Consider the following 27,409-nt stretch of genomic DNA (forward strand, 5'->3'; position numbering starts at 1 on the left):
GTATAAATCATGTAAGTTGAAAGCAAGGCCTACCAAATATTTGTAACTAAATCTGTTACTACTTATTTACTATGCTGCTTTCAACAATATATTACTTATCAGCAGACCCCCAGAAATATTTCCTTCTACTTTCCGTAAATATCCTTAGTTTTCTCAATGATGACTGATGAACTGCCTAATACCTCACAACCACCCAATCACCCTGAGTAAATTAACAGTTTTTTAGGACGAACCAGAGGGAAGGAGAGGGGGAGAGAAAGGCTTCACCCGGGACTGCTGTGTAACCTACGGAAGGACCAGCAGGACCAGCGGGCAGGACTGGAGCCAACGAGCGCTCGAGAGGTCCTTGACTTCCAGGGACCGGCCTGCTCGAGCCTCCCCGCTCCCCTCGGGGCTGGCTAGGAGCAGCCTTGGGAAGCAGGTCTCAGGGGCGAACGTCACGGCGCACTTAGAGCACAGGAGGGGCCCCGGCTACCGAAGCCCCCTCTCGCTGGAGGTCTATGCCTCCTGCGCAAGAGAAAATGAAAAAAATAAGTCAGAGACAGATCTTTCCTTGATTACCCAGCAGGACTTCCGATCGTACATGTTGTTAAAAAGACCTTGGCCCCAAGGTCCTTCATTACAATAAGCAAAGGGGGACATAAAGGACATATAAGGAAGAAAGGAATTAGGAGTTTTGTTCCTAATTCTAAATCAAACACCTGATTCTTTAGTTCAGATCGACGGGTAGGATCCTTTTATGTCAATAATCCACTTATGAATTCTCATGGTAGAAGCTGTCTATACTTGATGATTAGACTCATAAACTGTACTGCAGACAGTTTTAAGACACCATTTTCCCCATAATCACCCAAAAATACACATTTCAATAATGCTTATTAGTTAAGGGGAAATAAAGGTGAAGTAAGAGCCATTCGTGAAGGCCGTTCTTCACACACTTTTTTCCCACGTTCTTACAAAGAGCTTCTGAAGGCTTAGGCGTCACTGTGCACTCTAGCGTTGCGGTCCGCTTTTAACAGAGAATGGAAATCCTCGTCGCGGCAATTACTAGATTTTCCACTACCCGTGTGGAAATACTCCTGCCCTCAAAGACATGCCTGGCACGCGGCCTCCCTCACCGAAGTAAACACGACCGGACGGGAGGAGCGACGCGTCCGCGAAGGTCCCGGCTACGACCCGCCGGGAAGGGGCACGGGCGGGGCTCGCACTTCCGCTTCTCCGCGCCGCGCAGCAGCCGCGGCTCAGCTCGGCCGCGGGCAGCGGGACGCCGCACCGTCCGCTCTGCGGAGGAAATCACGGAGCCGCTCCGTTTCTGACCGACAAAGTAGCTGCTGGCGAACGAGGCGCGAACAGCCAGAAAACGGAGACGTGAGGAATCGTCCGTCTGAGGCCGCGGAGCCCGTCTCCGGCCGCAGCAGGCGGGAAGGCAGGAGCCTCCCGGGCCGCCCCAGGCCCTCCGCGCCCCGCGGGCCGAGCGCATGCGCGGCGTCTCGCCCACGCGCACGAGAGACCGAGGAGCGGCCGCAGCTGCCGGAGGACGCCGCCCAGACGCAGAGAAGCGAGCGGAGCTTGCCTCGACGTCGCAGGGGCGTGAAGACCAAACCGGGTCTGGGGGCCGCCGAAGCAGCCCAGGTTTGAGGGACAAAGATCCTGGGGAGGAGCGGGTTCGGATCTGCGCTTGTCCCACGGCCTGCAGCGGCCTCACGGAGCGGGGGGAGAGAAACGATCGTCCAGACCCACTGAGCACGACGCTCTGGTAAACGCTGCGACCTTCCGCGGTCATTCCTGGAGCACCACAGGGCGGCGGCGCGGCCAAACCCAAGGGTCAGCTGCCCCTCACGAAGTTCTCAAGTTTTGTGTCAGTCCTTGACCGTACGGCGGGGACATCGCCCCATCCTGGCTCCCTGCCTCTCCACTGCGTCCTCAACCGCAGGAACAGACGACCGGATCCAAGAAACAGACAACAGAGAGATTCACGAGTAGTCAGTCTCCTTAGATCCTGACGAAGGCTTCAAAATTATACGGATGGCATAAAAAAAATCAAGGTGAAGAATTTCACAGAGAGTGGGCATCTAGTTTTTTAACTGTAAATTCAGGAACGAAAAATAACTCTAACTTACCATTCTCTAACTAGCAAAAAATTTTCCTCCAAAAGATAAAGGTGAAATAAAGACATTTCTAGATAAGCAAAAAGAGAAAATGTATTACCAGGGTACCTGCATTCAAACAAATTCTAAAGGCAGTTCCATAGAAAAAAGGAAAATGATACCAGATAACTCAAGGAGTTAAGGACAGGGCTGAAAAATAACGGTTATCTGGATAAATCTAAGTAAATAATTGGCATGCAAAATAACAATGTCTTATTAATGAAAAATAAACAACAATATCTTGGGGATATAAAATATGTTGAATTTGGATGCATGTCAAAAAGAATATAAAGGATGTAAAAGGTAGACAGTGTTCTTCAAATTATGTGAAGCAAAGAAAATATCTCCTACATCAGTTGCTCAATCTGTTCTCAAATTTCAATGAATATTAGTGAACAAGAATCTCTCCTAAAATAGTAGATAAACAAATCAGGGATATTCTGCTTGGCTTCTCACCATCTATTCTGCTAGAATGAACTGCCTGTCCTACTCCTCAGACAATGGGAAAGCGGTATCAGAATATTTAATAAATCAATGACATTCAAACTCTAAAAATTGTTATTGTTGTGATTAATGCTTGTCATTAATTTCTTAGAGTACCAAGTAGCAGGCTCTTGACATGATCTCATTTTATCCTCGCAACAATGTAGGTAGTATCCCTATTTCATGGACAAAGACAGTAAAGCTCAAAAAATTTGAACACTGGTCTGAAGTTACACACCAAAGAAGTAAGTCAGAACTCAAATCTCAGTCCTTCAGACTGTGAAGGACTGAAGTCCAAATGAGGCAGAAGTCACTATTACAGAAAGTATCCATTCAACGGGTCAAATCCAATGATGAATGGAGTTATTTAACCACTCTCCCGTGTAAAACTAAGTAATTCTAAACAGGGTCAAGTTCTGTGACCTGTAACAACCATCTAGGAGAAGAGAAATGGATTATTATGAAATGCAATGAAAGAATCTTACTCCCTGGGACATCAAACATATTTAACAAATACTACTTTTCAATTATATCCCAATTCCAAAATCCTAAAAAAATCAACAGTGAAGTGTGTCCTAAGATACCATCAGTGTGTAAAATATCACAAAATGTTACAAGGCAGATGTCATGTGGGAAATCACAGAAATCACATTCTGTGCTGCCCGTAAGTTGCTGCTTTAAAATCAATTTTCACTGTGAGCATTAGTTATTCTACAGTAGTCGTGAACTATAAAGAAAAACAGGAAAAGCAGTTCTTGTCTAAGGTAAAGGGGGAAAATGTCAACAGATACGAAAGGTTACACTTCGATGGGAAAGGAATAAAGAGTTGTGTTATCTTTACAAACTTCCTCAGAGCAACCACCTAACGAGATGCTGAAAGGAGAACTGGCCAGACCACGCCGCTTCACTGTCTCACGCACAGAAACTCGTCCACAAGATTCCAACAAGGTCTAAGCTCCTCGACTGGATCTTTCGGATTCTAACCTAGAGTTTCATTCACAACAACATCTGCATACAAAGAAGAAAAATCCTTCATATTCTCTTGAAAAGTTTACGCATTCCTTCATTTATAACTGATTTCTCTCAACGAGATTGTTTAAAACTACGTAAAAATAAGTTTCCTCTCTGAGAAAAGGCCCACTATGCCAAGTACAAACTGTATTTAAATGTGATTTAAACTTAACTTTCTGATTTATCTTTGCAGTAGAAACCCTGGTTCCCTCCTAAAGTCAAATAATGCCTAGCGGGTAGCGATGGCACTTTTGGACTTGGCACCAACCGTGCTCCCTGGGAACGTCCTGTCCAGTCTAGCCATGGCCTTGCTGCCTGATACACACATGGCCGCACCACAGCCCTCCTGGACCAAAGTCACCTTTGAAATTAAAAAAAAAAAATTATTTTTCAGCTAAATTGGGCAAAGACTAGCAAAGAATGGGATTCATCAGATTAATGTGATTCATTGAAATGATAATGATGTCAAACCTGGAAATCACTGTGTTTGAGCCTTCATTTTACGGAGTAGGAAACTGTGGCCTGGTGAGCATCTGTGACTGCCACAAAGTCAGGAAACTACCCGGGCTATGACTCTGCTATCTCCATAATACCACGCTTCCAGGGCTGGCTGGAGAGGGAGAACCTAACATTGAAGCAAGACGAAGGGACTCATCCGTGTTCTGGCTGCAGATCTGACAAGAATGTCACAGCCATGGTCACAGGAACAGTGAAGGTCTCAGCTTCCATCAGATACAGGCTAATGTGGAACAAAGACCACACTGAAGCACAAAGAGACTTTTTCTTAAAGTAGCCAAATCGTTTTCCTTCCTCGGAACAGTTTAAATATAATTTATACACAGTGAGGTAGAGGGTCCCTCACACTCAAGCACAATTTGTTCCAATTTCGTAACTAAGCACTAATGCGCACCTACTTTTTTTTTAATATTGTAAGCAGCTATTGACACGATGTGGTTCAGGGCACACTACTCCTGAAGTCTGGCACCTATGTATACAGAATATTTTAAGCTGAAGGAGTTTGCGAAAACAGCAGAAGGAGGAAGGTCACTTTGACCCTCTCCCAAGCCTCTTCTCTGAAATAGGTTATAAAACTCTTGTAGGAGAGGTACCTTCCCAGAAGAAAGGAGCATCCTTATCTCTCAGGACAAAGGAAAACAGCGGCAAAAAATCCCAACAGGCCTCGCTGAGTTTCCTCCACAGTCTCCCTCATTTGCCTCCTACTCCTTAACCCGCCACCCTCCTCCGTGACTGTCCCTGCTCCATTACATCTCGCTAGAAATACCAGGTCTGTTTCTTAAGGTCCTCATTTCTTTATGAGAGCCCCCATGTCACATGAAACTAAACAAATCGATATGCTTTGCTCCTAATAGTCTTTGTCAGTTTCAGACAGAGCCAGGGACCCTCAGAGGGTCCTCCCCTACACACACTACAGCCTCCCCAACACACACTATAGCCAAAAAGCAAAGAAGAAAGCCAGTAAAAGGGAATCAGGGCGCCTGCATGGCTCAGTGGGTTAAGCCTCCGCCTTCGGCTCAGGTCATGGTCTCAGGGTCCTGGGATCGAGCCCCACATTGGGGCTGAGCTCCCTCAGCGGGGAGCCTGCTTCCCCCTCTCTGTCTGTCTGCCTCTCTGCCTTCTTGTGATCTCTGTCTGTCAAATAAATAAATAATTTTTTTTTTAAAAAGGGGGGAATAGAAGCTTTCATATGCTGCATGGGGTCGGGAAGGGTGGAAGGAGCGAACTGCCACACAGAGGTTAAGCGGCAGGAAGCACAGTGGGCTGCGAGACCGCAAACAGTAAGAAATGGCGCGTGGATGACTGTGAACAGCAGCTGCACCTGACGCCAGTGGGAAACTGTACTCGGAGTATCAACGCGAACGAAGAGTGGGTCTGTTCCGAGAAGATCAGCACTGAACAACATAATGAGCATTGTCATTGCCGAGGAACTTGGGTGGTGATGACGAAATCTTTAATTCTCAATTTAAAATCCTACTACGGGTAGGGAACAATTTTCCAGAAGGACACTCAAGAATATGTCAGAAGTAGCTGCCCCCCGGGGGAGTGTGTGGAGGGTGGGGGGCAGGGACGCAGGTGGAGAGGTGGGGGTGGAGGTGGGAGGCCGGGGTGGGGGTGGGGAGGCCACGTCTCAATGTAAACGTTTCTGAATTGTTTTACCCTGTTTGATGCTTGTATTTTTTATTGTTCAATGCCAAGGGGGGTTAAGTTGCTTTCTAATTTGTAGTTTTCTTTATAGTTTAATTTTAAATTATACTGAAAAACTGAAGCTGTTTTTTTTTTTTTTCCTCTTTAACTGTGGAAAAGTTTAACTGAACACCCAACAAAGCCATTATTGTCAGTAGGCCCTTCATATCACACATCACCTAGAACCTCTGGAGTTCTTTTCTATTAACCAAACTAGAAAATCAGAACAGGAAGACAAAGAAACAAACTAAAAGCAAAACAAGCAAGCACAGGGCATAACGTGAATGTGAAGGAAATCTCCCAAGTTTTGGTATAGGCCTCACTCTTCGCCCACTGAAAAGCCTAAGGCAAGGCCAGCCGACATCGCCCGTCATCTGGCTCCCGCCCGTCAGTTCATCTCCTCGACACTGAGCACCTGCCATGTCCCACATCCTATGCCAGGTCCTCAGACACGTCAAGATACGACACTGGCGATTAGAAACAAACATCAGCCTTGTCTGCACGACCCTTACAGTCTCACAGCCGATGGAGCGACTTCCAGGAACTTAGAACTCGTGGCTCTGAATTTATTGTTGTTCTACGTCACAGCTGACTCAGTTAAGAGAAGTCCTTTAATTTTTTACTTAAAATCTATTCTACACTGTTTATCTGACTATCCATCAGAACGTGCTGTACAGTGCTTAACAATTTTTATTTTTGATTTCCCTTCGATGGCATGCTTTTTCAAATGTAGAAAAACCTCAGGTTGTTTTTCCAAACTTATTTTGCTACACCTAAAAAAGGAAAATGTCATTTTAAAATGTAGCATATGAAAACTGCATCTATTCAAATGCAATCCAGTATGAGTCACTCCCCACTGCAGTCATTTTTTAAAAATAGTCAAATTAAACCATGCACATGCTAATTACGTAGGTAAGTTTCTTCTATTCATTTTGAAAATCTTTTTCCTTCTTTTGTTTAAAAAAAAAAAAAAAAGGGTGAGGGGCGCCTGGGTGGCTTAGTCCTTCAGCTGAGCCTGAGCTGAGCCTTCAGCTGAGTTCATGATCCCAGGATTCTGGGATCCAGCCCCGTATCGGGCTCCCTGCTCAGCGGAGAGTAGGCTTCTCCCTCTCCCACTCCCCTGCTTGTGTTCCCTCTCTTGCTGTGTCTCTCTCTGTCAAATAAATAAATATTTTTAAAAAAATAATAAAAAGATAAAAAGTAAATTTAAAAAATAGGCAACAATGAACAGAAATAATAATGTTCTTTTGTAAAATGGGTGAATTTAAAAACCACCTGTATATTGGTTATGAACCCGGCAATGATGGAGCTCGGATAACGCTGGAAGAAAGGACAGAATACAGATGAGTGTGCCACATGCGGGCCCTTGTGTCACCTGAACATGTTCCACCCCCAGTCCAGTGCTTCGAGCAGTCTGTCCCCTGCCATACCCCCCGTCCTGGTTGGTTTGACCAGCGTCTCCCTCTTTCCAGCCCAATGGTCCTTTCCCACATTCCCAACCCACCAGCCTCTCTTTCCCTCACTTCCTTCTTTACCACTTCGATTCCCTGATGTGTCACTTGGATGACACACAACAATTCTTCTCGTCCACGAGCCCGCCCCGGGTGACGGTACTCACCATTGTGCTTGCTCTGTGCTTGTGGTGGCCCTCTATGGTTTTGCATTCCACATTTAGGTCTGCAATCCATTTTGAATTAATTTTTGTGAAGCATGTAAATTCTCTGTGCATTCATTTTGAGGCAGAGATGGGTAGAGTGTTCCTCAATCATCTTTAGGTACTGACAGAGTCTTCCTAGAGCATCGGTCTGACTCAATGGTAAGTCAAGTGAACATTTTTTGCATTATAACAAATGCATACATATTACTGAACAGAATATAAAATTCATAAAATTTCATACAATTTATAAGAAAAAAAATGCTGATTTTAAGGAAATTACACCCAGAGTGTTGAAATTCCACGTGAAATGCTATTTGAAGGGCAACCAGGCCCTCGGAAAATCAAATCACACCATACCTCTCTCGGTCACTGCTTAAGGGAAGGCCGAGCCACACGAGGATCATGTGAAACTAACAATGTTTTCCAGGCACATCGCTTAAGTAAAACTGTCCCTTCGTTCAAGAGTAAGTTTATTAAGCTTATGCCACTAAGCAGAACTGTGCCTTGGCCTCATGCACTTCAGCAGTACTGGTCAGAAAGAGCCACTGCCCTCCTGATGACCGACAGCACCAACCACATACACTGCTTGCACTTGGCACTACCAGGCTGCGGAGTACAATGCCTACGCCCAACAGAGTCTGCTCCTGCTGCTGCCGGGGTCTCTACCATGCACTGGTGGCAGCTGGCATGGCCCTGAACTGTGCTGCTTGCAGGGAAGACCCAGGAAACTACATGGCGTTTTCTTCAGGATCGTTCAGGGACTACGTCAGAATGGGTAAGGGCATGGGCTCTAGAGTCTGACAGACCTGGGCTTTGTGACCTTGGACAAGATACCAACCTCTCTAAGCTCCGACTTCTGTACCTATAAAATGAGAAAAGTAACAAACTCTCCTCCTAGGCCAGATAGGGGATTAAATGCCCTTGTGTGCATAAAGCACTTGGGATTTCTGTTGCCGAAGTCTTCACAGCAGTGACGGTGGCTGGCAGGGCCCTCTGTGACTTCAGAGCTGCCCCCCACATGCTCATCTCCTGCACTGATACGAGGAGCAGCCTCTCCTGATTTGTGACACCACGGCCTCAGCCACAGCTGATCCCAGTAAATTGTAAGGTTTTTTTTTTAAAGACCCTTGTAGGAAAATCAGTGTGAAGGAAAAAAGAATTTGTGAAGGACAGAAAAATAGAAATGTGACTGAAATTATACATTATGAAAAGAAAAGCTACTGGAAGTATATGGTTATTTCTGCAATAACAAGCAATTTTTTTTGTTAAGATCATGTTAATAAATTGGTATAAGGGTACAAAATCTTGCTTTTTAGAGAGCTTCAAGTTTTCACTAATAAAAAACTGAGCAGTTTTTTTTTTAATTTGTAACATCATCTGTTACCCATTAATCATGAGTATTAAAATTCAAACATCTCAAAGGAAGGGCACCATTGGAAAAAATCATAAATTACACTAATCAACATGAAATTACTGTTGCCAATTGTAGATCTGAAGAAACTCAGTAGCTTAAAGCCTCTGCCTTCAGCTCAGGTTGTGATCTCAGGGTCCTGGGATCGAGCCCCACATCGGGCTCTCTGCTCAGAAAGGGAGCCTGCTTCCTCCTCCCCCTCTGCCTGCCTCTCTGCCTACTTGTGATCTCTCTCTCTCTGTCAAATAAATAAATATTTTTTTTAAAAAATCAACCCTGTACTTTCACTCGGCACAGAAACCAAAAATATTTGGAAAATAAAACAGTATTTACATTCTCTAGTTAATATTTAAGGTCATATCAAATATTACACTTAGTAGCAACCAATATATTAAGGTGTAAACTCAGCATATACGGACAAAAATTTCATCACCTTTAAGTACTAAACATATAGAATGTTTAAAAAGAAAAGGAAGAAAGGAAACAAAAAAGGAAAGAAGGCAGGCAGTGCCATTTTTTTTTTTAGGGTACCCAACTACCATTAGTGCACACAGTAGGGTCCATTGTTCACATTTGATTGCTTATACTTATGACTGGTTCAGTGTTCTCTAAACTGCTATTATTTCATTTAACCTTTACAAATCTTATTTACCTCTCAGACCAGTTAGAACCAAATACTGAATGAAGCAGGTAGGGAGGGGAGGGGAGATAAGCTAACTGTATGTCTGGCACATTTAGAACCTAATTTCAGTTGACTCTCACCCCATACCTGTCTTGGACGTTCCCCCTCCCATTTCCACCAATGGACAATGGGTTCAGAGGGACTAAGGTCAATTATCCAGGGATTACACAGATCAAACACCCAGTCAGGGCCAGAGCTGGGACTCAAACAAAGTCTGATGCTAAAAATCAATACTCATTTCCAGACACAAAAGCATTGAATCAAGAAAAACATCAGGAGTTCTGGGTCAACCAAAGGGCAACATAGGTAGAAGACAGTGAGAAAGGCAGTCTTTCCACAGGGCTCATCTGACCACAAAAGCAGATAGTGCTAAGAAATCAGATAGTACGAGCAATGGGAATTCATTGGGCCTCCACCCTAGGAAGAACAGGAATCATTCTAGAGTGGTTGAAGGGCTCTGATGGTTACTGCAGCACGGCTCATGTGTTTCTGGTGATTGCACTTAACCAGTATTACAAGAGCCAAAGTAATCTTGAGAAAGAGGAACAAAGCTAGAGGTACCACGAGCCTAGATTTCAAGCTACACTACAAAGCTGTAGTCATTAGAACAGTGTGGTATCAGCAGAAAAACAGACACATAGATCAACTGAACAGAATGAGAGCCCAGAAATAGACCCACGATTATGCTGTCAATTAATCTATGACAAATGAGGCAAGAACATACAATGGGGGAAAGACAGTCTCTTCAACAAATGGTCCTGGGAAAACTGGATTGCCAGACATGAAAGATGAAACTGGACCACATTCTGACACTGCACACTATTCTATTTTAAAAATAGAAATACCATATAATTACACTAATGGGTATTTACCCAAAGAAAATGAGAACACTCGGGCACTCGGGTGGCTCAGTGGGTTAAGCCGCTGCCTTCGGCTCAGGTCATGATCTCAGGGTCCTGGGATCGAGTCCCGCATCGGGCTCTCTGCTCAGCAGAGCCTGCTTCCTCCTCTCTCTCTCTGCCTGCCTCTCTGCCTACTTGTAATCTCTCTCTGTCAAATAAATAAAATAAAAAATCTTAAAAAAAAAAAAAAAAAGAAAATGAGAACACTAACCTGATAACCTGAAAAGATATACGCACCCTTATGTTTACTGCAGAATTACTGACAATAGTCAAGATATAGAAGCAATTCAAGAGTCTACCAACAGATGAATGAAGATGTGAGACGCACACACACACACACACAATGGAATGGAATATCACCCAATCACAAAAGAGAGAGAAAGAGACACTTACAATTTCTGATGACACAGATGGATCTAGAGGGTCTAATGCTAAGTGAAGTAAGTCAGAGAAAGACAAATACCACATGACTTCACCTTTATCTAAAACCTAAAAGCCAAATGAAAAAAAAAGCAGAAACGGACCTGTAAGTACTGAGAACTGAGGGTTGCCAGAGGGGAAAGGGTGGGAAGGAGGACAGAACGGGGAAAGGAAGCGGGAGGTAGCGGCTTCCAGTTATGAAGTAACTAAGTCATAAAAAAGGATACAACGTGCAGCATAGGGAATACAGCCAAAGCTAGTACAATGGTGCTGCACAGTGACAGACGGGAGCTAAATGTGTGGTGACAGAGCATAATGCACAGATTTCTTAAATCACTAGGTTGTACACCTGAAACTGATGAAACATTGTGAGCCAACTAAACCTCGATTTAAAAAAAAAAAAAAAAAGGTTGTAAGAGATCAAGAAAAAGGAGTTACAGAGTCAATATCAGATTTCTCAGAACAAAAATCAGTTCACAGAATAGAAAAGCATACCTAAAAGAGAAGAAACTGCGTTGGTAACAGTAAGGAGGTGGTATTACATATTCAGAGATCTAGCAGACGTCAGACCTCCGGCTGGAAATGTCTTATTTCGCCTCCCTACTCAGAAGGGTATTGTTGCTGGTTATAGAACTCTGTGTTATGTAACTAACAGCTTTTCAGGAATGCATCTTGAAAACCAGTACTCTGGATCGTCTGCCCCAAAACAGTAACTCAAGAAATCATCCCAAGAAACTCTGCTTTCTCAGACAAATGTATTTTTAAAACCCTGAGGACATTATACACCAATCACCTCTTCTGTATCTGAAACAGTCTTGTATTTCTGGTTTCTCAAGTTGTAAACAATGAAATTTTTAAATGGCTGCTGCTTGCATATTCCACCATTATAGGACTCCAAAAGGTCATTGTTAAGATATAATATTAACTGATATCATCAAAGTGTCAAAGTATAGAGTTGACTCTTAAACAACTTGGGGGTTAGGACACCCAACTGTGCTCAATCCAAAAACTGGGTATAACTTCTGACTCCTACAGGAGCCAAGAATAGGCTGTCCAAAATGTGTCACAGTGGATACCGATTATTTGGAATTTAAGGCACTTGGGAAAAGGCCACTGTCAGGACACGCAGAACCCCCACTCCAGAACCTAAATCTTCCATATAAAAGACACCCACCCTGTACTAAGACCTCCTTATCACCAGAGATAGAGACTTTAGAATCCACAAAGCTTGTTTTTTTTCTAATTTAAAAAGAAAACCTTGTTTCTTTTTTTCTAATTTACTACCTCAGCCCAAATTCCCATTCAAATGCCTTACTAATTAAAGCTCCCAAATATTTGTTTTCCTTACCCTGTCAATTCCTCAGAAACTTACTGTCTCTTTGTCTAAGGAAGATAAAATCACCTCTTGCGGTCATTTCCTTGGGTCTCGATCTCGTTATTAGGTACCCATGCCATATGCAGCTTTCATTTTTTTCTCCCGTTACCGCCTCATGTAAATTTAATTCTTAGTCCAGTTGGAAGACCTCAAAGGGTAGAGGAACAGTTTTTCCTTCCTGCGAAACTTAACTTCTAATAACCTACTGTTGGCTGAAAACTTTCCTAATAACATAAGCGGCCAACACACATTTTGTATATATGTATGGAGTCGTGTATTCCTGTAAGAGAGCAAGCTAGAGAAGAGTTACTTTAAAAATCGTAAGGATCCAGCACTAGACCTGTATTTGCTGAGAGATCCGCTGAGAGGCTGCAGGAGCGCGGAGAACGGCGACTCCCTCTCTGGCCTTGCGTCTCTTCTCCCCTGTCACACAGACGGCACCACTCCAAGAGAACTACCCTGCGACCTCACCGCCAAGCCCCTTGCTCCATAAAACTTGGGGACTAAAGTCCAAATAGGAGTAGAGAACAGGGACAGCCAACAGCTGCCTCGTGTCCTGGGTTATCCCTCTGTCCAACTGCCCAATCCCCCATGAGTGAATTTCGCTGAATCAGACGCTATCCTGATGGTACGGAGCGGCTTGCTGCACTTTGTTGGTACTCAAGGGCCTGCTCAGTCTGGAGGACGCATTACTGACCCTCCTTCACCTTTTCACATAGGTGGGCTGGGTTAGACGGGCAGTAGTGACGGCCCTGGCCCCCGGCAGTGGTGGCCTCCGCTCCTTAGGGGCAGCAGTGAGAGGGAGCCTGTGCGTGTCGTACAGCTGGCGCATCTGCCTGGAGGTGTACCACGGGCCCAGCTGTGGGAGGCCCCAGAACCAGGTGTCCGCAAGGGGAGTACTTTGTGGCCAGCAGTAGGGAGCCGAGGCCCCAGGCCAGCCCTGGACCTGGCACCAGAAGACACAGTGGGGCCTGGGGGAGACTCGAGAGCCAGGAGTATGGGGGTTCCACGCACAGGGCCCTCCTTGCCTCCTGGATGTGTTCCTCCTCTTCAGTCCGGGCTCCTCTCCCCAGGTCCCAGCACTGGGCCTCACTCCAACAGTTCCCAACAGTCCATGGGGTGACCTGCAGCCCTCCTGGTCCTGGGGGCCCCGGGGCTGGCGGCAGCGAGCAGGCTTCCCTGGGTACGCGGAGGACAGCAGGCATGACCGCGGCGCTGGTCACCTTCAGTTTAGTCCTGCGGAGCCTGGGGCAGGCACCTGTAAACGCCTCGTCGCTTTTCCTGCCAGATCTTCAAAACAAACAAAAAATGCACAAGTGCATCGGGCAGTTCAAATCCAAGCTGTTCAAGGGCCAACCCTACACCGAGCAGGAGGCCAGGAGCGGAAGAAGTTTACAAGCTGGATGGGGGAGGCGGCTGAAGCAGCTTAGAAGCTAATTCAGAAAAGACTCCTAGTTATCAAAGTGGTTCGTTTACCTCGGAAAGCACAGCTACCTCTTGTGATATCGCTCCTTTCCCGTGTGTTTGAAACTCCGCCACAACGGTGGCTTTCAAGCTCTGAATTACCGCCCACGGCTACGAAGTCACATCATGGCCCGCACATTCACACCCGCACACGTACTCCTGACACACTTCGCGCAGCAACATTTATCCTCACTGGGTGCTATGGACTAAGATTATTGCCTGTTCTACTTTTTTTAAAACATGCTGAACTGACTTCATGGCCTACAAATGAGGTCAAAAAACTTTGGAAAATGCCATAGAACGACCCAGCCTCTCCCTCCAGACTCAGACCGAGCACCCTTAGAAAAGTTGTTCCCTTTTAGAACCAGACAATGTATCAGTCATGAAAACGAATGTGCTAGATTAAAAACTGCCCCTAAAGGAGAACAGTGTGTAGTCACAGAACCAGAGGAAACCATTTCTGGGGGTACTGGAACTCAGCCTGGCTACCGAGCCATCCTCGCACTGGGAGGGGCAGCTCCGAGGGCCGGGGAAAGGCGAGTCCGGGGCTCAGGGAGGCTGTCAGGAAACAGCACTGGGCTGCTGCTGGGCCCGGACCGGGTGGAACAAGGAGTCACGGGGCTTAAAATTCTCCCGGAAAGAGGAGGCGAGAAGGAAGCAGTGTTTCAGAACCACTGACCTCGGGTCCAGCAGAAGAGCCACACGTCACTTCGCCGGGACAATGCGGTTCCAGCCTCGCCGGCGAGGACAGTCGCATCCACAGGACTAGCTCCAGAGCTAAACAGCAAGTTCCACACGTGTTCAAGGACTGGGATGTGTATCTCCGTCCAGTCCTGGAATCTACGAGATCGTAACTCAATGCCACACAGCTGTCTTCGCGTCCATCAAGCAGTGACACGAGGTGAATTAAAAACACAATCTGATTCGCTGCAAGCTTTGCTACAGCTTTTCTCGTTACATTTTCTCACTTCGCAACATGGGGAGCAAACCTTAGAGACTCCCCGCCTTCCCCCGTGGTCTCACGGTCAGCCACCCTTACAGATCGATGCCAGGATAACCAAGGGTTCCTGTTACTACTTAAAACGATCCTTTAGTGGACTACGAAGAACTGGGAAATTCTGGCCGAAGTTATAAAACACGAGTTCTGCTCCTGACAGGACAGCCCTGAAGAGCCTCCACGGCACCTTGGTCTATCACTTGCACAAGGAAATGCTTAAGATCGAAGCAGTGTAAAACCACTGACCCATCTCGGCTTACGGTAGTCCTTCTGCCGTCATCCCCTTTCCTACTCTTCCAAGTTTTAAAGTATGTAACATTGACGCAAACCAAAATGTCTAGCGAGTCCTGTTTATTGAGCAAATGCTATAAAAAGAGAGGGAGAGAGAGAGAAGAGAACCTGTCGCACACGGGTTTGCCAAAAGAAAGTCCCATCCACTCAGGAAGACGGGGGCCTGCTCACCAGCCCCCTCCCCGCGCTGATCTACAGACCTGTAAGTCCCTTCTTCTTGTGAGGTGCCGGCAAGGGTGGGTCGACAGCCAAGCACAAACGGTCACTCACAGGGGTGGGGGTGGGGATAGGAATCAGGGAAGCAGTCGGGACCTGCCACCACGTCCTGGGGTGCTCTGGCTGGCCCCTTCCGGGAGCGGAGCAGAGAAGCACCAGACATACTCGACGGCGACTGCGTAACCGGCTGGTTCAGTTTTTCCAGGAACAGGGTCACACGTCAACTTTGAATGTGGCTCATATAAACCCGTAACTACACCAGACCTGAATCAATGACACGCACCATGTACCTTGTTATTTATGGTACTTCTCGTTAAACTTTGAAGGCCCTCTCTCTGTTCCTTCAAAATCTTTTCACATTTTCTTGTCAAAGACATAATTCAAATTCCACCTCCTCAATAATATTCCCCGTGAGCCTCCCCGGGGAAAGATATTTTCAGCATTTTGAAAGGCCCTGCCCTTCGTTTGAGCCTTAGGAAGCGTATTTACGGTTGTTCACGTACACATCTTACCTTTCTACTGTCATGTAAGTTCCTGAGGACGAAAGTGAGGGCCTCATTCATCCTTATATCCCCCAAAGCGCCTACCCAGTGCCTTCTACAAGCTGGCACTCACCCGATACACAATCAGTGTTTGCTCCAAAACTAGACTCACAGAATAAGCAGTTGTTACTGAAAATGGTTTCAGTACCCAGTACAGCGTCCTTGGGCCAGGCATTGACACGGCCACTGAACTGTCAGTTATTGTGAGATTACAAAAGATTCCAACGTACATGGGTTTTTTAATATCTTACTACTTTGCTTCTACTTCTTAAAAACTTAACATGGCGCATCTATTAATTCAGGTGATTACTCCCTGCTGGTCACTAACATATTTACAGGTTTTTCTTAACGGGCATCAGCCAAGGCCCATACCGTTCCGCATTCTCACAAGCACGAGTTCACCTAATCAGTGAGCAGACAAAATAGTGCTTTCTAAGCGACGAAGCGCAAGTCCTTTGGATGACAACTGAGGTGCCCAGACTCGACGCCGACAAACACTCCTGCAGGGAAGGGAAGAAAAGATCCAGCACCAGGCACTACGCCGCACTCTTCCCGTCTGATTATTCCTAAAAGTCCAACATCAGATTTTTCTATCAAAAGGCATATAAAATACATGGACAGTGTGGGTTCCTTTCACAAGGGATGATCTCCGCAGGCTCCAGACCGCGTGGACAGAGACACAGAACAAGCGCCCATCTTGACTCTGCTCTAGTTCCTGGGCAGGAGAAAGGGGCAAGTACGAGACCATGATCCAGATCGTTGGGTGCTTTGCAATCATTCTTAAATGACAAAGACCAACACACATGAAACTATAGCAAAAACGTAATAAAAAATAATTCAGACGTGAGCTGTGTGGTACAAAACTACAGGCATTCGAAGGAGAACAGTCCACACACGTCCGACCACAGCCGCAAGAGGGCAGACCTGGGAAGAAGGGGGAGGAGAGTGTTCTGGGAAAGCCGGGAGGATGGACCGTGCAAGAGGACACAGCAAGTTTGAAAGGAGGGCGCCTGGGTGGCTCAGTGGCTTGAAGCCTCTGCCTTCGGCTCAGGTCATGATCTCAGAGTCCTGGGATGGAGCCCCACATCGGGCTCTCTGCTCAGCGGGGAGCCTGCTTCCTCCCCTCTCTCTGCCTGCCTCTCTGCCTGCTTGTAATCTCTGTCTGTTAAATAAATAAATAAAAATCTTTAAAAAAAAAAAAAATGACAAAGATGGCAAATTCAAAGTGATGTGTGTTTCACCACAATTTCGAAAAACGGGGGGAAACCAGACATGATCAGACACTGCCCTCACGCACTCACTTATTCATTCCAAAATTATGTATCCGCTGCTTATTTTCTGCCAGGCTCACTCTGCACATTCTAAACAACAATCTTGGCTTTAAGGAAACTCGTACCATAAAACCCAAATATCCAAACCCACCATTACAAGTCAACGAGACAAGAACAGTGACAGTGATGGTCAGCAGCCAGCACTTCCTGCTGGGCCCCGGCCACGTGCTAAGTGCGTGGTTCTACGCCCTTGTGTGTTTCACCCGGCAACAGTAGGCAGGGCCGGTGCGGTTCTCTCCACTCCACGGATGAGGACACTGAGGCTCGGGTAAGTTAGGAAACACGCCCGAGGCCACAGAGCTTATACACAGGTGATTCCAGACCCCCAGCTCTCCTCAGAGGGGCCTCTGAGGGAAATGGGACCAAAGAGCCCACGTAGGCTGCTGTTTGCTCAGTCTCCAGAGTCTGCAACTAAACTTTCAGTTGAACGGTTCCAATGCAACAAATCAGACTGGGGCGCCTGGGTGGCTCAGTCAGTGAAGCCTCTGCCTTCGGCTTAGGTCATGATTCCAGAGTCCCAGGATCGAGCCCACGGCGGGCTCCCTGCTCAGCAGGGGAGCCTGCTTCTCCTCCGTTTGTGCTCTTTCTCTCTCAGATAAATAATCTTTAAAATACATATATATGTGCATACAAATCAGATCTTAAAAAGCAAAACAATAAAAATCAGGCCACACGTATCAGACATAATTCCAACAGTGCACTGAAAATCTATACTATACTCAATACTGCTACATTCCAGGAAAAATTACTTCGCATTACACAACAAAATGTTTTTATTGATACAAAAGTGCCCCTTCTCTTAAATCACATAGAAACAGACTTCTATAATACCTCATGGATAAAAGCGTCAAACTAAGTAGAAATCAAACCTCCAGAATCTGCATATTTAAAAGTCAGTAACTGACCTCCATTTATTTTAAGCGAACTATATGCTTCTGCGTGACCTCCAACGTCATGGACAAACTCCATCCGTGATGCCATTCGGCGTTCAGGAGACCTTCTCAGCTTCACACGAGTCGGCGCCCACCCTCACCGGCATCCCAGGAGATACTCAAGCCCCTGCTTCCGGGAGGGCTGGTGAGAGATGAGTTTCCAATGAGCAGACTTCACTTTGCCGTGAACATTCTGAGAACACAGCAGATCGTTAGAGATCTGCTGCCCGACACAGCAGGCAAATAAGCTCAGCGATTCCTACTGCTTTCCCCAGAGGCCACAGGGGTAAGTACAACAGAAATGAAAAGACAACAAACAAGAGGTTTCTACTTCCCCCTACCACAGAGCTAGGCTTTAAGCACTCCCTTGTTTAGTACAACCCTCCATGGGCTTCTTTCAAGGAGCAAGCATTCTCCTACACGGGTCTGCGGCCTGACCCAAGGCGCCGTCCGTCCGGACTGTGCTCCACGGGCTGCTGCCTGCTGCCTCATAAACCCACAGTGAAGGGCAAACAGAAGGTGAGCTCAGGTGAAAAGGTCCTCATGTGGAGAATCTAATTCATTAACTCCAGCTCAGTAGCTCTCATTCATAAAGTCAAACAGACAAATTATACTAGGAAGAAAAGATGGACAAATGATTAAATTTAGTTAATTATCTAATTTCTTTTAAATTCTTTTAAGGACTAAGTGAAACAGGTGCAATTATTTTTACCCTTAAAAAAATTCAGTTTAAGGCCAAATGTCTTTTTTCCTTGGTGAAAAATATGATGTTTGACATAAGAATTCAACATGTTTCTAAGATTTTATTTTCTTTAAAAAAAAAAAAAAAGTCATTTTGAGGCAGCATCTTCAGAAGTCAAATGTATCATTTGTCTTTACAGAAAAAAGTCAATGCTGCTCTAAAGGGAGCACAAACTCATGTGTTTCCCCAACCAAGATACTTAGGAATGCACTTTCGACTTAATTCCTGCTTTATTTTGTTTAAGCACGAAAAATGCCAGGAAAGAACCATTTCTACAGTGTGACTATAAATCAGGAAACTGATCAAACTAGATGGAACCATTTTAAAAGGCTCACATCCAGTTTCAAGAAAGAAAGAAAAAGCTTTTTTTTTTTTAAGATTTTTATTTAATTATCTGATATACAGAGAGAGAGCAGGAGCAAGGGTAGGAGCAGAGGGAGAAGCAGGTTTCTGGCTGAGCAGGGAGCCCGCGGGGCTCGATTCCAGGACTCTGAGATCATGACCTGAGCTGAAGGCAGACGTAAAATGGACTGAGCCACCCAGACTCCCCAGGAAAGAAAAGCTTTTTTAAGACTTTCTCAGCTTGGTCTGTAGATCCTTGGAAATCTCCCCTCTCGGACTTCTAGAGGTCACTACTGCAAATTTAGGGTCAAATAGCGTCATGGAAAAACACAAAGCCACAAGCAGTCTACCTGGAAAAAACCTTCTCTCTGTAAAGCCAGAATGAACCTCTTTTGGATCTCCTGAAGGAAACAGAATCACTGTAACTCTTCCAAGACCGACACCCGACACTCATATTCCTGTGCCTGGAATGTGATGTTCAGTGAATTTCAGAGATCAGAGGAATACTAACTCTAAGCAAGCAGAGGCTCAAAGACGTTAAGTGACTTGGCAAGAGCTTTGTGACCTGCACGAGCTGAGCAAAGATCCTGGTTTCTTGATTGGCTGGTTTAATGTCCCCACAGTAGAATACAGGGTTGTCATCCGGCAGGCCTGCATAATACAAATTCTTTCCCTAATCCCACTTAAATTATTAGCTTCTGGAAAACAGAAAGTACATCATTTATTTCTTTTGAAATTCCAGAGTGAGTTTCTTAATTCTGGGACCTTAAAAATAATCAAAAACTCCCAAAATGAAGATCCAAAGGAGTAAAATAAACATGTCCAACACTAGATCTTGATAAAAGGCAAAAATCCATTCTGGGATTCAAAAAACCCTCCAACACTCAACTATATGTTTATTTGCATTTTCAGAAAGATTTTGAAAGAGGACATTTCTTCTTGTTTTGGGTAAGTATGGCTTCTCTGATTAATACCTTAATAAATACACTTAACAGAGTATTAACTAACTCTGGGACAAGAGATCCATCAAGGACCACTTTTCAACAATTATCTGAACCACAACACTCCAAAAAGAGAAACAGATCTAACCAAATAAACACACAAAAATAAATAGAACAGAAAATCCAGAAATGAACCAACAGTTCTATGGCTGATTAACCTTCGACAAGGCAGGAAGACTATCCAATGGGAAAAAGATGGGTTCTTCAGCAAATAGTGCTGGGAAAACTGGACAGCAACACACGAAAGGAAATTGGACCACTTTCTTATACCACACACAAAAATAAATTCAAAATTGATTAAAGACCTAAATGTAAGACCTGAAACCATAAAAATCCTACAAGAGAAGATAACCAGTAAGTTCTTTGACACCGGTCATAGCAACTTCTTTCTAGATATGTCTCCTGAGGCAAGGGAAGCAAAAGCAAAAATAAACTATTGGGACTAGATCAAATTAAGAACTTCTGCACATTGAAGGAAAAAAATCAACAAATCTATAAGGCAGCAAACAGAAAGGGAGAAGATATTTGCAAATACATGTCCAGTAAAGGGTTAGAACACAAAATATATAAAGAACTTAAACAACTCAACACCCCAAAACAAATAATCAAATTAAAAATGGGCAGAAGCAGCACCTGGGTGGCTCCGACCGTTGGGCGTCTGCCTTCGGCTCAGCTCCTGATCCCAGGGTCCCAGGATGGAGCCCCCACATCACCGCCTGCTTCATCCTCTCCCTCTGCCTGCCATCCCCCCGCTCACTCTGTGTGTCAAACAAATAAATAATATCCTTAAATAAATAAATAATAAAAATGGGCAGAAGATATGAATGGCATTAGCAATTATTCTTGAAAAAATCAGCTTACCATAAGAGGTTTATGTCTCCATTTATGTAGATCTTCAATTTTACTCAGCAATGTTTTGTAGTAATAGTGTATATCTGTCACTTCCACTAAAAATTCCTATTTTATCCTTCAGATGCTGTTGCGAAAGGAACGGAATCCTTAATTCCCTTTTCAGACTGCGCACTGAAATATACGGGGGTACAGAAACGCAACTGATCTGTGTCTTGATCATCTGCTCCAACTCACTGAACGTATCAGCTTCGTGGTTTTGTTTTTCAGGTTCCTTAGGACTTGCTACCTACAGGGTCAGGGATCTAAGAATTAAGACGATTTTACTTCTTCCTGCTGTATCCGGGAGCCTTTCACTTGCTTCCTGCCTGCCTGCGGGGGACGGAAGCTGCGTCACTCGGCCCTACGGAGGACGAAACCTTAGTAAGTCGGAACGAGCACCCAGTACAGGTCCTACAGCGCCTGCCCCGAAGGCGACGGAGACCCGCGTCGGGTGCCGTGACCGAGGCAGAATCCCGGCCGGACGCACAGGACGGCGCCGGGCGCGGAGGGTCGCCCGCCGGAGAACCGGGGTGGGCAGCGGCCGCCGGCGCAGGCAGTCACGGTTTCGGCAAGAAACGAAAGGCCGCCGCGACCTGAAGGTGGTGCCGGGGCGCGGGGGGAGGCGTCCTGGCTCCGCGGCAGAAACCCAAGCGCACCGCCCCGGGATGGATCCCGCGCCCGCCGTCCGCGGGCTTCGCCCCCCGCTCTCCGCGCCTCGGAACCGCGTCCACGGCCGGGACAGCCCCGGCCGGCGAGCGGCAGTCACGACGCAGGCTCCCCGCTGACCCGGCACGTCCGTGTGACCCCGCGGGCCGCGCGGCCTCGGGACACGTGCTTCCCGCCGGGAGGACCCGCGTCCAGTCTCCCGCGCGGGCGAACGCGCCCCGCAGCGCCCGGAGACTCGGGGCGGCCCGACGCGCCCAGCCGAGCCCCTGGTCCCGCTCCAGCCGCCCCGCCGCGGATGCCGCACGACGTGGGGACCCGCGCCACGAGGCGTCCCCGGTGAGCGCGAGTCCTAGACCGACGCCCGCCCGGCCTCGCGGGGACAGGGAGCGCGAGCCGCGGTGACCAGACCAGACACGCGCGGTCACTCTGCGGCGGACACGCACCCGCCGCCACGACAGCCCGACGGTTCCGCGCGCGGCGACGGTCGGACGCGCTGCCCGCCCAGGTCTGTCGTCATCGGGGTTCCGCGGGGCGGTCTCCTCCCCTCCGGAGCACTTCCACCTGTGTTATAGTATAGTATAGTATATCCTATTATATCATATATCATATTATACTATATCGTATTATACTATAGTACAGTATATCCCATTATATCATATTATACTATATTGTATTCTAGTACAATATATCCTATATCATCATGTTATACTATATTGTATTGTATTATATTATAGTATAGCATATCCTATTATATATCATATTACACTATATTGTATTATAGTATACTATATCCCATTATATCATATTATATATTATACTATATCGTATTATATTATAGTACAGTATAGTACATCCTACTATATTATATATTATATTATACTATATTATACATATTATACTATATTGTATTGTAGTATAGTATATTATATATAGTATATAGTATATATAGTATATAGTATATTGTATTATAGTATAGTATATCCCATTATATCATATTATATATACTATATCGTATTATATTATAGTACAGTATAGTACATCCTACTATATTATATATTATATTATGCTATATTATATTATACTACATCCTATTATATATTATATTATACTATATTATATTATAGTACAGTACAGTATATCGTATTATATCATATCATACTATATCGCATTATAGTATAGTATATCCTATTATATCATATCATATTATGCTATCTCATATTACAGTATAGTATATCCTATATCATATATACTATATCGTATTATAGCATAGTATATCCTATTATATCATATTATACTAAATCATATTATAGTATAGTGTATCTTATTATATATCATATTATACTATGTCGTATTATATTATAGTCTATCTTATTATATTATATATCATATATTATACTATATTGTATTATATTATAGTATAGTATATTCTATTATATCATATTATACTATATCTTACAATAGTATTGTATATCCTATTATATCATATATTATACTATATCATAAAGTACAGAATATCCTATTATATCATATTATATTACATCATATCATATATCATATTCTATCATATATTATATCATATTATATTCTATTATATATTATATTATATACCATATATTTTATGATATATCACATTATATCATTATATATCATATTATATTGTATTATATCATATATCATATATTGTATTATATATTGTATTATATTCTATCATATATTATATATTATATCATAGTATATCATATATTCTATTCTATCATATATTATATCATACTATATTATGTCATATATCATATATTATATATCATATATCATATCATATACTATATTCTATCATATTCCATTTTATCATATTCTATCCTATCATATGCTATTCTATGATATTATAGTCTATCATATTATATTATGGGTGAATATAATATGAGTTAATAATCGTATCATGATTCATGGGTTATTTTAACTTAGCCCTTCACTGTTTTAGGATTTTTTTTTTACAAGATAAAGCATACTTTGGTAGCATAATTTGGTAGCATAATTTTTTAGCATAAATTCTAAAAAATTCCAGCATAATTGCCGAGGAGGCCATTCTTTTCCATAATTAAGGCTTCAGCTTTCTAACTAATTTATGAAAGGAAAAAAATGTGTCTTTGGGCATCAGGGTGGCTCAGTGGGTTAAAGCCTCTGCCTTCGGCTCAGGTCATGATCTCAGAGTCCTGGGCTCTCTGCTCAGCTCTCTGCCTGCCTCTCGGCCTACTTGTGATCACTCTGTCAAATAAATAAATAAAATCTTACCCCCAAAAGTGCCATTTAAAATATATATATATATGTTTATGACTTTGAATTTACAAGAAATAATCTGTGGTACTCTGTACTCTGTGCTTTCCATATGAATGGCATTAATATATCACAGCGATATGACTGAAATTAATAAGCAACTAAAAAATCCATAAAGGAGAGCTTTTCCTGAAAGACTGTTTCCGATGGTGGGAGAGCGCCACCTGCTGTTCAATGTGGATTTCAATCCAGCCAGGCCACAGGGCCTTTCCACACTAAATCACGGTAATTTTTTGAAGGCTATTAAGTATCAAAATAAGAATTATGACTTTCTAAAGAAATGTTTTATCACTATATGCCTAGAAATTGATTTTTCAAAAAGTAAGTTAAAAGTCTTTCCTTCTAAGAAAGAGTAAGTCTTCAGTTCTCTCTAAAACTACCAAAAAAACATTATTACTAAAACAATGTTTAAAGACTTATTTATTTTTAGAGAAAGAGAGTGAGTGAGCAGGGTAGGGGTAGATGAAGAGGGAGAAAAAGAATTCTCAAGCTGACTCATTGCTGCTTGGACAGCCCGAGGCAGGGCTCAGTCCCAGGACCCTGAGATCAGGACCAGAGCGCAATCAGGAGGCCACTTCACTTCCCGGACTAAGTCACCCAGGCAGCCCGCTAAAACGAATTCTAAACCTTAAACATCTTGGCCCCAAATGCGGTTGACAACAAAGAACATGGGCTTCCAGACCAAACCAGTTCAAGCCACTGAGCCACCCACGCGCCCCCATGTAAGAAATTTATAGCAATATCAGGCTAGAGCTTAGAAGGAGCAGGCACCACGGCACACTGCTAGCAGGGGACAAATGGTAAAACTTTCTGGAGGTAATTGGTGAGGCATATCGGGAAAACCTCAGAAATGCACATGGCCTCTCTCACCCAGTTACTCTATTTCTAATTTATTCTTTTCTCTTTAAGATTTTATTTATTCATTTGAGAACGAGAGATACAGAGAAAGAGAGAGCATGAGCAGGGAGAGTTGAAAGAGGGAGAGGGAGAGGCAGGCTCCCCACTGAGCCAGGAGCCTGACATGGGGCTACATCCGAGGACGCAGAGATCGTGACCTGAGTGGAAGGCAGATACTTAACCAACCGAACCACCCAGGTGGCCCATTTCCAATTAATTCTAAGGAAATAATTATGGACGTACGTAAAGCTATGTCTGTACATAAAGCTATGCCTTGGTATTAAAAGACCAAGTAAAGGGTGCCTGGGTGGCTCAGTGGGTTAAGCCACTGCCTTCGGCTCAGGTCATGATCTCAGGATCCTGGGATCGAGCCCCACATCGGGCTCTCTGCTCAGCAGGGAGCCTGCTTCCCTCTCTCTCTCTGCCTGCCTCTCTGCCTACTCATGATCTATGTCAAGCAAATAAATAAAATCTTAAAAAAAAGACCAAGTAAATAAACAGATTGGTTATACCAAAGTAAGTGAAAGAACAAAATGTTGGTCCTAAAATTGATCTGGAAAATTGTCTAAGATATATTAAGTGAAAAAGAGAGATTTTTAAACAATATATACAGTAGGATCACACTTTCAAAGATATATACATATACATATGTATATACACCTATGTATGTATGTATGTGTGTCTGACTGGAATATTATAGTAAAATACTAACAAATTGTATACAGTGACATTACAGATGAATTTAATTATATTTTTTCTACATATTTGCAAACCTCCAAAAATGATAGTTTCTCCAGTATAACAAGTTAAATATTGTATATATATAAGTATATGTATATTCAAGTTAAATATATATGCTATATGTATTTTATTTATATTATATACTACATATATGTCACAACAAACGTATCAATGATATATTTTTGACAAGATATAAAATGTATATAGCATATGCATTATGTAACTTGTATCACAACCACAGAAAGTAGAAGATGAAATTTAAATTTACATATATCAGAACCCTGGAGCCATTGTGCATGTATATGGAAATAAATTTTAAAGAATAAAGCACTACAAAGAAGGCACAGTACATAAGATGAGTCAGGAGAGTAACTACAGCAACTTAATTAGACAAAGTGCCTAGTACCAGAAAATAAACTCGAACTGAGCAGTACATTTTAATAGCTACAATTTCTCACATCTAATAAGTAGAAAGTCTTAAAATATCAACAGCTTTTAGAAGTGAAGTAGTTTAAACAGATTTTTCAAGAAAGTGGATCTAGGGTTAATAGAACTGTTGGAGAGATTTCTGGAGAACGAGTTAACTCCAATCCTACACTCCATCCAGAAAGACAGTAGATGACATCACAGCAGAAAACGCACTACCCATGGAGACACGATGATGCCACCCACTTCGCCTGCCACACCTTAGAGAAGACACTATGGAAACAAACAGTTCAGAAAAGGGCATTTCAATTATTTTTTTAAGATTATGTAGAGAGAGAGAGAGAGAATGGTGCAAGGGCAGGGAGGACCAGCGGGACAGGAAGAGCATCTCCAGCCGGCTCCCCGCTGAGCACAGCGCCCGACACCGGCTCCATCCCAAGACCCTGAGATCATGACCTGAGCAGAAACCAAGACTCTGACAGACACTTAACTGACAGAGCACTCCAGTGACAAGCAATTAAAATATTAGAAAGCAATTATAAAAGGAGAAATCAGGAGTGTTCGATCTTCAAACATAAGATCTGCACAGATAAATATTTTCCGAAGTTTATATGAAAATATTTTCCAAAGTTTATAAGATCATAAATGTTACAGATAGGATAAAAACTGTCACTGAAAGACCGAACTAATACAGTTAAGGTTTAAATAAGGCAGATCCAAGGAAAATAAAATATTTTGACAGAATAGGAAAAATGTATTAGAGGCATTATCCCAGTACATTTAGAATGAAATCTAAAATCCTTCCCAAGTTGCATAAGCCTCAGTATCCCCTGGTTCCCGCCTGCCTTAGCATCTCAGTCTTCATGCCTGCCTCACCTTCCCCAGAACCCATCCCCACTGGCCCCCTGCCATGCCCCCAATGAGCCTCTGTGTTTGGCTGCTGTTGGCTCAGAATGAACTTCCCCTGATCTCCACCTGGCCTGCTCCCTTTTTCTGAGATTTCAATTTAAAAGCCACATCCTCAAGGGGACCCTCTCTAACTGGCCCCCATAAAGGTCCTCTAGCTACCTCCTCTTGGAACCAGTCACTATCACATTACTAAGTTTAATTTTCCTCACATCATTTGGCACCAAAGAGGCTACCCATTGTTTCATGGCTTCATTCATTTATGTCTTGAATATATTGTATGTTTCCTCCACTAAGGAAAAAGGGAATTTAAAGGTTAAACCATCAAGGAAGCTTTCCCTGATCACCCTGGCTAGGTCAGACCACTCTTTTTTATTATGCATTTTGACCTCACCTTGTAATC

The 27,409-nt window shown here is 43.9% G+C and overlaps 1 protein-coding gene across 4 annotated transcripts in view; it reads right to left on the bottom strand.

Annotated features, from left to right (window-relative positions):
• Positions 1–27,409, bottom strand: part of NME7 (NME/NM23 family member 7) — a 288,348-nt gene that overhangs the window by 251,584 nt on the left and 9,355 nt on the right. For 2 of the 4 annotated variants that reach the window (XM_044266902.1, XM_044266906.1), the window contains exon 1: positions 18,037–18,269. The exons of 1 other annotated variant lie outside the window; for it this stretch is intronic. In XM_044266902.1, the coding sequence (XP_044122837.1) occupies positions 18,037–18,042 (6 nt within the window). In that variant the 5' untranslated portion in view covers positions 18,043–18,269. Of the gene's footprint in view, positions 1–17,222; positions 17,266–18,036; positions 18,270–27,409 lie in introns of those variants that run through there. One more of the 4 variants, XM_044266905.1, reaches the window with a different exon arrangement.

Source organism: Neovison vison, chromosome 10 (genome assembly GCF_020171115.1).
Source record: "Neovison vison isolate M4711 chromosome 10, ASM_NN_V1, whole genome shotgun sequence".
NCBI lineage: Eukaryota > Metazoa > Chordata > Mammalia > Carnivora > Mustelidae > Neogale > Neogale vison.